The 10,794-nt window shown below is 46.5% G+C and overlaps 1 protein-coding gene and 1 long non-coding RNA gene across 5 annotated transcripts in view; both read right to left on the bottom strand.

Annotated features, from left to right (window-relative positions):
• Positions 1 to 1,004: 1,004 nt before the first annotated feature.
• LOC122466109 lies at positions 1,005 to 4,672 on the bottom strand. The gene is made up of 3 exons (XR_006291377.1): positions 4,660 to 4,672; positions 3,146 to 3,152; positions 1,005 to 1,196 (listed from the first exon to the last, which is right to left on the bottom strand). It is a non-coding gene; the product is annotated as an uncharacterized LOC122466109 (long non-coding RNA).
• Positions 4,673 to 6,925: 2,253 nt separating this feature from the next.
• The window catches only part of MRPL21 (mitochondrial ribosomal protein L21), a 28,700-nt gene continuing 24,831 nt past the window's right edge, over positions 6,926 to 10,794 (bottom strand). For 2 of the 4 annotated variants that reach the window (XM_043547913.1, XM_037899515.2), the window contains exons 6-7: positions 10,513 to 10,616; positions 9,063 to 9,207 (exon numbers count right to left, since the gene is read on the bottom strand). In XM_043547913.1, the coding sequence (XP_043403848.1) occupies positions 9,143 to 9,207; positions 10,513 to 10,616 (169 nt within the window). In that variant the 3' untranslated portion in view covers positions 9,063 to 9,142. Of the gene's footprint in view, positions 9,208 to 10,512; positions 10,617 to 10,794 lie in introns of all 4 variants that reach the window. The other 2 variants (XM_037899514.2, XM_037899513.2) reach the window with 1 other exon arrangement.

Here is a 10,794-nt window from a genome sequence, read left to right as displayed (position 1 = left end):
GCATGGGTTTTTGTTTTTTATTTTGTTGCTGTAGAAATTAACAAGCGCTCCCATTAACTTCAGGAGGAACTGGACCTGCCGTTTTTCTTAGCAGGTCTGTGGACCCGCTTCTGCTCCTACTGAAATTAACTTAAAATAAAACTTAAGGAACTTAAAATTTGAGCAGTTGCTGGTAGGATAGGGACACAGGTCACAGTCACTTTTCCATATTCTATAAATAGGAGCTAACATATGTGAAAGATTACTGGCCTCAATGTCTGATCATGTCCTAGATTGCTCATTGCTGCAAGACTTCTGCAAAACAGTTATAACTGCATACACCTACTGACAAAATATTACCAACCCTCCCCCCACCGTTTATTAAAAAGCTTATTTCCTTGGTCACAAAGAAAAGCTCCATTATACAGAGAAATCTAGCCAACACAATTCCCTGATATAACAGCCTTCCTGGTTCTGAATTCTAACCACTACAACGTATTTTGTATTTGCAGCCAGGATGTGTCTGTATCACGCTGAGAAAATAAATTTGGGTCTCGAAAGAGTTCAAAGATGCCTTACAAAGCTGACAGAATAAGAAAGAAAGAAAAACAAAACCAAAGGGGAATAACAAGAGCATTTCCTTAGCACCCCTCCAGCCTCAAAGCTCTACGAACCTTTCAAACTGCATTTTCATTTAGCTGGAAACATGCTGCAGTATGGGACGTGTCAGGGAGTTCAAGTATTAAGTAATTCCAATGATTGTAACTAGATGCTGCCCCTAGCTGTTGCCAGTGGGTCTGAATAGATAGTTTTACACAACTTGGGGCATGGCTATACTTGATGTAGAGCGCTTTGAGTTAGACCCACCTTCGGAGAGTGCCGTAGGGAAAGCGCTGCAGTCTGTCCACACGGACAGCTGCAAGCACGCTGGCGTGGCCACATTTGCGGCACTTGCAGCAGCATTGGGAGCGGTGCATTACGGGCAGCTATCCCACAGAGCACCTCTTCCCATTCTGGCGCTGTGGCTTGTGGGAAGGGGGCGGGGCATTCTGGGTCCTGTCCCAATGCCCCGTGGTGCATCAGTTCGCATCCCAGCAATCCCTGTGCTTCCGTCCACATTTGACGCCATCTTTCAACATTTTTTGTGCTGCACGCTCTGTCTTCCCATTCGGTCTGGGGGAATGGAGCCCGAACTGCTGAGGAGTATGCTGACGAATCTTGCCAGCACGTAACGTTTGGCAGTCGAGTTATTCCTTATGATCCAAAGTGACAGTGAGGGCTCCGACATCAACTCTCGCAACACATATGACACGAGTTTGCTTGTGGCATTCACGGACATGCTCACCACCGTGGAATGCCACTTTTGGGCTCGGGAAACAAGCACTGAGTGGTGGGATCACATCGTCATGCGTGTCTGGGATGATGAGCAGGGGCTGCAGAACTTTCGGATGAGAAAAGCCACTTTCATGGGACAGTATGAGGAGCTCGCCCCCACCCTGCGGCGCAAGGTCACGAGATTGAGAGCTGCCCTGACAGTGGAGAAGTGGGCGGCTATTGCTTTTGAAAATGTTACCGTCTCATTAGTGATCTTACAAATACTATCAACCTATTGTGACACAATAGGCAACTCCAGACAGCTACCAATTGGTCGCTAACCAGTTTGGAGTGGGAAAGTTGATTGTTGGAATCACGTTGATGCAAGTTTGCAGGGCCATTAATCGCATCCTGCTCAGAAGAACTGTGACTCTGGGTAACGTGCATGACATTCTTGCTGGCTTGCACAAATGAGTTTCCCTAACTGCAGAGGGGAGATAAATAGCACACACATTCCAATTCTGGCACCAGCCCACCTAACCTCCGAGTACGTTAATCGGAAGGGGTATTTCTCTATGGTTCTCCAGGCGCTTGTGGATCACCCTGGGCATTTCATTGACATTAATGCAGGCTGGCCCGGAAAGGTGCATGACGCACACATCTTTCGGAACACTGGCCTGTTCAGGAAGCTGCAAGCCAGGACTTTTTTCCCAGACCAGAAGATCACCATAGGGGAAGTCAAAATGCCCATTGTGATCCTTGGAGACCCCGCTTAACCTTTAATGCCGTGGCTCATGAAACCCTACACAGGGAGCCTTGACAGCAGCAAGGAGCGGTTCAACAACAGGCTGAGCCGGTGCAGAATGACTGTGGAGTGTGCTTTAGGCTGTTTAAAGGGCCGCTGGTGCTCTCTGTATGGGAAGCTGGACCTGGCCGATGACAGCATCCCTGCGGTTATAGCCGCGTGCAGTACCCTGCATAACATTTGTGAAGGGAAGGGTGAAAGCTTTACTCAGGTACGGACCACGGAGGTTCAACACCTGGAGGCTGAATTTGAACAGCCAGAGAGCAGGGCTATTAGAGGGGCCCCGGGCGGAGCTGCAAGGATTAGGGATGCCTTGAGGGAGCAAATTTGAGGCTGAAAGCCACCAGTAATGTCTGGTGCCCTGCATGGAAGTGAAGTGCAGAGGTTCCAATGTTAGTAGGAATCTGTGTTTGCTACGCTGATTTGAAGTGCCTGTTTCTTTCCTGGGCTAAGGTATCTTTTACTTTATGCAATAATAAAGAATGTTTTCAAAGCCAAAAAATCCATTTATTGAAAAGAAAATTCATTTATTGAAAAGAAACACAACTGCTTGGGAAACAGAAAGGGCAAGGGGGTGCGGAACGGTACAACCACAGATTTGCATATGTCCTGTTATCATACTCAGCCTTCCTGTCTGGAGTGCTGTGCAATGAGTGCTACACTTCAGGATGGCTATACTGCATGGTGATGGGGGTTGAGTGCAGTAGGTAAGGGTCGTCGTTTTCAGGGCTGGGTGGTGAAGCTACAAGTGTTGGAGGCAGCTGGTGGCGGTAAGAACCTGGATGTTGGGGAAAGTGGGTTGGAGGTGACATGGGGGCACAAGGGAAAGAGTTTTCGGACAAGGGCTGCGGGGGGGGCGGGCGCGGTAGTGGTCCACCTGCATGGCTACGAACATCTGGATAGAGTCCGCTTGGCACTCCATTATGGTTATCAGCCGATCTGTGCTTTTCTGCCAGAGTACCACGCTTTTGTGCTGCCACTCCTCATTCTGTTGGCGGATCCTCCTTTCACTGTCCCACCACTCCTGCACTTGTTGATTTTCATTACTTGAATGCTGCATTACTTCATGCAACATGTCTTCCTTGCTTCTATGTGACCGCTTTCTGATTCTTTGGAGTCTTTCAGCCGGTGATAACATGGATGGCTGAGATCTCAAGGTTGCATCTTTCAGAGTAACAGCCGTGTTAGTCCGTATTCTCAAAAAGAAAAGGAGTACTTGTGGCACCTTAGAGACTAACCAATTTATTTGAGCATAAACTTTCGTGAGTTACAGCTCACTTCATCGGATGCATAGCGTGGAAAATACAGAAGATGTTTTTATACACACAGACCATGAAAAAATGGGTGTTTATCACTACAAAAGATTTTCTCTCCCCCTATCCCACTCTCCTGCTGGTAATAGCTTATCTAAAGTGATCACTCTCCTTACAATGTGTAGGATAATCAGAGTGGGCCATTTCCAGCACAAATCCAGGTTTTCCTCCCCCCCGCTCCCAAAATCCCACTCTCCTGTTGGTAATAGTTTATCTATGCTTACCTATCTAATCTTACCTACTTATCTTATCTAAGCTATTACCAATAGGAGAGTTGGGTTTTGGGGGCGGGGGGGAGGAAAACCTGGATTTGTGCTGGAAATGGCCCACCTTGATTATCATACACATTGTAAGGAGAGTGATCACTTTAGATAAGCTATTACCAGCAGGAGAGTGGGGTGGGGGGAGAGAAAAACACCCATTTTTTCATGGTCTGTGTGTATAAAAACATCTTCTGTATTTTCCACGGTATGCATCCGATGAAGTGAGCTGTAACTCACGAAAGCTTATGCTCAAATAAATTGGTTAGTCTCTAAGGTTGCATCTGTAAAGGCAAAATGCAACACTTAACAGAGGCAGCATTGTTCACACCAGCCAGAGCAATGATTCCCTCATACTTAAGGGCAAGCACAGTCTACACAATAGCATAATTTGCCCGTCCCAAAGTGAGCACACACAACCCACAGGAGCCCCAAAATGGTGAGTAAGCACAGGGTCAAGTGTGACTGATTGTTTCATGGCTGTACTGTCCTCTGGGTTTCTGTGCCTTGGGGAGAGCCAACAGTGGCAGGGGGCCCCTATACTGAACACTGTCCCCACATTTTCCACAGGAGTTCGTCCTGGAAGATATTTTGCTGCCGAGGGTGACCTGGGAAGCAAGGGAGGGCCTTCTACTGCAATGCGGCTTCCGCCCTAGCCCATATGCAGCTTGCCCGTGTGCAGCAATGGTCCCCCCGCTCCTCACAGCACAGTGGCGCGGACATGTTAGCCTTACTGGGACAAGGACCACAGTGGCTCTCCTGAGAAACCTGCGCAAGCACATTGCCCAGGTTCTGCATGAGACCTTTGAAGAGATCACTGAGGCCGATTACCGCAATGTGAGAGAGCACATCAATGCCCTATTCCGCATCTAGGCATTCATTCAGCCCTAACCCTCCTCGCCCCAAGAGCCCACACCAAATAACTTCCTTCCCAAAATAAAAGCCACTTACTGGGAACCTCCTCTGGTGTTTGTCCTTCCCCAAGCACCGGCCCCCGCGACTGGCTACCTTCCTTGAGAACAGCTCCTGGCTGCATGCATCTAGGGATTCTGGGGTGTCTTCCTCCGCCTCAGCACCCTCACTCCTGCTTTGCTCCTCCTCCTGCCTTGTTGAACTGGGCTCTGAAGTGTCCATAGGGGTACTCAGGGTGGAGGTGGGGTCACCCCCAAGTATTGCGTCCAGCTCTTTGTAGAAACTGCAGGTTGTGGGGGCAGCACTGGAGCGGCGGTTTGCCTCGCGGGCTTTGTGATAGGCATTCCGCAGCTCCTTCACTTTAACCCTGCACTGCAGTGCGTCCCGGTCATGGCCCCTTTCCATCATGTCCCTTGATATCTGCCCAAAGGTATCGTAATTTCTACGGCTGGAGCGCAGCTGGGACTGGACAGCTTCCTCCCCCCAAACACTGATGGGTCCAGCACCTCGCCATTGCTCCATTCTGGGGATCGCCTGGCGCGTGGAGGCATGGTCACCTGGAAAGATTCGCTGAGAGCACTCCACGCCTGGCTGAGCAAACAGGAAGGGGATTTTCAAAATTCCCAGAGAATTTAAAGGGCAGGTCTGACGGTTGGTCACCTGAGGGCAGGGCAGTAGAGTTCAAAGTGATGAGCAGAATAGCGAGAACAGGCATCGTGGGACGCTTCTGGATGCCGATCGGAGCGCACTAACAGACCAGGGCCTCCACACTGGCGCCGCGGCGCTCCAGCAGGGGTGCACCAAACGTTATTCCACTCGCCAAGGCGGAGTACCAGCCGCACTCTAGCCGCGGAGTCAGAGCGCTCTACATGCCTTGCCAGTGTGGACGGGTAGTGAACTAGGGCGCCCGGGGCTCCTCTAATGCACTCTAACTCGAAAGTGTAGCCAAGCCCTTGGTTTCATACAATCCTACGCCAGTCTCTAAAAAAGTGGGGCAGGATATGATGATAACACTTAGCAGGTATATAGTGCTTCATTACACTACACCACACTAATGAATCCTCAACGTGTAGGCTGAGCATCAAGAGCAATTTCTTAGCATTAAGGCTTATTCTAGAGTGTGGATTAATTTGCCAAGGGAACAGATAAAAATGTAACAGGACAGAGCACCGTAGATTATGCTGCAGGGAGCAATTCTGCACTGGGCACCCTGGGGGACAAATTTGATAAGCCTTTTTCCATCCTTCATTTTGATGAATCTGTTGTTTTGGGGATGAGCGTCACCAAATGGCACACTTAACAGACAAGCAAACATTACCAGTGGGTGACATGTGCAGAACAAAGGGAACAATATTAGCCCTTCTACTTAATAAAACATTAAAAATCCCCAAAACATTCATATCTGGCTAAAAAACCCACACAAACAAATTAAAGTGCCATAGTTCATGCTCTTGAGGGTGATTGACGAATTCATCATAACGCTGATGTTTAATCGGGCCAAGAATTCATTGATCTCTTGCACAACACTGCAAGCTGCTCCCCAGCACAGCGAACACTTCATTACTGCCTGGCTAAGTGGTTTCCCTTTAGTTCTCCAGAATGGTGACCGAAAAGGTGGGGTGAGGGATTTATTCAAGACTTCAATTTGAGTCAGGAAATGAAGGCCTGCACAGCCATTAATCCAGCCCTTTGCATACAATCGCTAACAAGTTCAGAGACAGCATGGGTCTCTCTCATCGTACTAGCAAAGATGGAGAAGGAGCATTTGTCTCCCTGTACATTTAATAGACAAGCTTTTGGCAAGCCGCCTGCAGTATTGCCAACTTCAAGCATTCACAAATCACGAGTGAGCCTCCCCCGCCCCACTCCAAATCATAATATTGGTAGAGCTGGGTGGAGAATGGAAATCCCGTTTCGTGGAGGATTTTGAGATTTTTGAAACTTGTTTTCTGTTCCTATTTGGACCCAAACCTGAAAATTGTGAAAGTTGCTGTAAAAAGAGATTCATTTTGGCTAAATGAAAAAACAAATGGCTAAATAAAAGCTAAATGTTTCACCTTGATTTTTTAAATCTTATAATACAAAATAAAACAAATTAGAAATCAAAAGTCATGTTGAAACGAAAAATTGAAAGGTTTCATTCTGAAAATGTCAAAGCGAGACATTTTGACATTGTTGGAACTTTTTTCCCCTCTAAAATGAAATTTTGGAAAAATTGACAATTTTGCAAAGTATTTTGCTTTTGACAGAAATGTGTTTTCCAATAGAAAACTTTTCCATCGGCGGTTTTCTGACCAGCTCTAGAGTGGCTTAAAAAGTATGTAAAGTAAGTAAAAAGTAAAAAATGATAAAAGGTGGGTTCTTTTTATTTGCTTTCTGGTTTCTCAGCCTTTAGGTTGCACTCACGTCACATTATCAAGCTTTTTTCTACAACCAAGAGAGCTAGAAGTTTAATTTAAAAAAAAAATGAAAAGAGATTCTCATCCAGTCTCTTGGTTCTGGCAGCTGGGGGTTTAAGAAAGACACCAAAAATTGCTGGGACTGATGTAGCTATGCCAACCTAACCCACAGTGTAGACACAGCTATGTCAAATGGACAAATGTAGCTACCATTGTTTAGGGAAGTGGAGTTCCAACACCACCAGAAAAACCCCTTCTGTTGGTGTTGGCTGCATCCACACGATGAGACTATGCTGGCATAGCTACACTGGAACAGTCTTTGTAGTGTGGATACCCTAATTCTGTTTCCTGCACCACCTAGTGATCCTTTGGAGGCTCCTATTCAAGTACTCCCTTGACCCAACCCTGCTTAGCTCTCTCAGGCTCACAGCACAAGTACCCAAGCATATTTATAATGAATGTTATTATGGCACAGGGTGGTAGAGAACCGGATGGATTTGTAAATGAGATGTTGGGCCCTCTTCAACACCCTTTCTTTGGACTTAGTCTCTGCCACTTTGAAAGGGTTATTACCCCCCCTAGGAAGTGCTGAGCAAGGGCCATTTTTTACTTTACGTAGTAGCTGCAGGGAATCTGACAGCTACTCTGACAATGTGCTGAAAGATCTAAAAAAAGCAGGTTTCAGAGTAGCAGCCGTGTTAGTCTGTATTCGCAAAAAGAAAAGGAGTACTTGTGGCACCTTAGAGACTAACCAATTTATTTGAGCATAAGCTTTCGTGAGCTACAGCTGTGCCGGGCGCTGTACACACGCAGTACAGTCAAAGTCAGTCCCTGCCCCAAAGGTCTTACAATCTATATAGACAACAGGTGGGGAAAAGGAAATACAATCCCCACACACACTGATGGGGACTGAGGCACAGAAAGACTAAACACCTTGCCCAACGTCACACAGTTCGTCTGTGGCAGAATTGGGAATTGAATCCAGTTCTCTGGAGTCCATTCAGTGCCTTAGCCAAAAGGCCATCTGGAAACACTTCCTTACATTACTGTTTGTACTGAAGTAGTGCCTAGGAGCCCCAATCATGAACCCAGGGACTGGGGCCCCACTGTACTGTAAATATACAGAGCAAAAGGAGAGGCCCTGTCCCAAAGAGCTTATAGGCCCCTCTTCTCTGCTTTAAATGTTAGTGCCACCAGCTGTTAAAGGACCCTGAACTCAGCCAAAAGAACATTTTCAAATATGGCAGAGATCTGTCATTTCTAAGGCTATTTATATGACTTCTGCTAATGGGTTGGGACTCTGAACAGCTTTTTAGAAATAATCAGGTTCACCTTTAAGAGGATTAACTCCTCAGCTGCATCTCCTCTTGCTAATCATTAACACGGATTTGCACCGATCGGCCCCATCGTGAAGCGCATTCCAAGTCCTGTAGTCACCAGGTTCATCTCTCCCGTCGCCCCCATGTTTGTTATGTACCATACCATACCACATTATTCTCTGGAGCTGTAGAACTGCAAGGATCATATCATACTACTCTGGTTTTGAGCTCCCAAAGAATGGAACAGTAGTGATTGTGTCATGAGAGGGAGGAATCACATGCTACACACAATGTCTATTGACCTGATTGTAGGGTTCATTTATGTTTGTGCACTAGACCTCATCCAGCAAAGCACTGAAGCGTGTGAATAACTATGCACAGGAGCAGTCCCATTGAAATTAATGAGGCTATTAACACACTTAAATGTTTTGCTGGATCAGGGTCTAAGCTGCAAGGCTGTGAAGTTACGTGGCTTTTCTCTTTTACACCACTAGATCTCCGTCCATTTTAAAAGCTGAGCTGACCACTTGCTTTCATATTTTCCATGATGCCTGTCTTCTGCTTGTGAGAGTGCTGGAGCTCAGGCAAAGACAGACTGGAGTGGAATTAAACATCTTGTCAATGATCCTTGGATTCTGAATTTCAGAAGGAATTGGTTACAAACAAACATCATTAAAGCTGAAATAGTATTTCAACAAACAATGTTTGTTAAAAAAGTAAAAATAGGTTTCCATTATAGCCAATAATAAAAAGCCCAAGACTTTCCAGTGACAAGAGTTCTTTATTTCCATACTTCCTAAAGCAGTAAAAATAAACCTAGCCCTACTAGACCAACAATCCGTCATGACAAGCAGGGAGCAATTTCTATGGTGTTTATCCGGAGGACCGTCTGTGGCTGCACGATAACTGAAAAGGAATGAAAGAAGAAAAATAAGATCATGCATTAAAGTATCTTATACACTAAGGCCCGGATTTGTAAAGGTATTTAGACACTGCTGTTCACAGTGCCGCAATGCCTAACTGATTTAGGAGCCTAAATATCATTTTCAAAAAGAGATTTAGGCATTTAGATAGCTAAATCCCATCGGCAATAAAAAAAAATGAGAATTAGGTACCTAAATCAGTTAGGCTTTGTGATGCTGAGCACTGCAATGCCTAAATACCTTTAAAAATCTGGACCAAAGGCCCTGTCTACACTAGCCGGCTTTTGCTGACACAGTTACGTTGATGCAGGGTGGGATAAGGTGCGATCCATGACCCACACGGTGGTGCCGGCAAAAGTCCCACATGTAGACACAGTTATACCGAAACAATTGTGCTTTTACCAGCACAGCTTGCGTCACTTGAGAGAGCTGGAGTGGACTACACCAGCAAAAGTGCAGTTTTGCTGGTATTGTTATGTAGGTATAACTATACTGGCAAAGCCGTCTCACGTAGGCAGAGCCTGAGCGAAGGTATGAGCACGAATGGTGAGCTCCTGTGAGAGTGTGACAGGTTTCACTTTTGCCCAATATTTCTACCTCACTGCTTTTTCCTGTTGATAATTCAGGAAGAAACTTTACAGCTGCCACATTTACATGGTAATCAAGGCCTGGTTCAAGATGCTGTTTAGACTTGTTAACATCTGTGGATAAATATGCAAGATTAGAGGCTGGGGAAGGAGAACAGCAACACTTCCATGTGTTGAAAGCAGTATTTTAAACAGTCTTTTTGGCAATGTGTGTCAGATAGCAGAGGAAGGAAATGAGGTCACTTTGCTCAGAACGGTCAGGACTTGTGTCCCCTGCCCATGTTGCTGTGTTGTGAACCATCAGGGCACTCCTCTGGGCACTGTGTCCCTGTGCTGTGAGACACGAGGGCATTGTGTATAGAGCCCATAGCCCTGTGCTGTGTGTCAGCAGAGCATTCCTGTGGGCACTGTGTACCATGCCCATGTCCGTGCTCTGAGCTCCAAGGGCATTATGTAGTGGGACCATGTCCCTGTGCACTGAGCTGGGAGGGTATTGGGTACTGAGCCCACATCCCTGTGCCATCTGGGCACTCCTGTGGGCATTGCATACCATGCCCTTGTCCATACTCTGAGCTGCAAGGACATTGTGTGCTATGCCTATGTCACTGGGCTCTGAGCTGCGAGGGCATTCTGTACCGATCCTGTGGCCCTGGGCCATGAAGGCAGTGGGAAGTGACGGTGCTATATTCTTTTCATCTTACTTTTCTTCCTTTGATAATTGTGCCTTTTCCAAAATCTCATGTTAATTCTTGGCCAAGATTCTGTTTTTTCGATAACTGTGGCTTCCACACGGACAAGATCTTTCCTTAAAAATGAAAAAAAAGAAACACAGCGTAACTAATGACGGCCTTCTCTAATCAATGGGCAGACTCCCTGGAAGACTATCACAAAGTAATGCACCTTTCTGACAAAACCCTGTCCTGTGGGAACTGCAAGGTCCCCAGCTGCTGAGTGGGTAAATCCATCTCAGCAGTGCCCACTTG

This window comes from Chelonia mydas, chromosome 6 (genome assembly GCF_015237465.2).
Source record: "Chelonia mydas isolate rCheMyd1 chromosome 6, rCheMyd1.pri.v2, whole genome shotgun sequence".
In the NCBI taxonomy this organism is placed as follows: domain Eukaryota; kingdom Metazoa; phylum Chordata; order Testudines; family Cheloniidae; genus Chelonia; species Chelonia mydas.
This window is presented reverse-complemented; position numbering and strand designations above follow the sequence as displayed.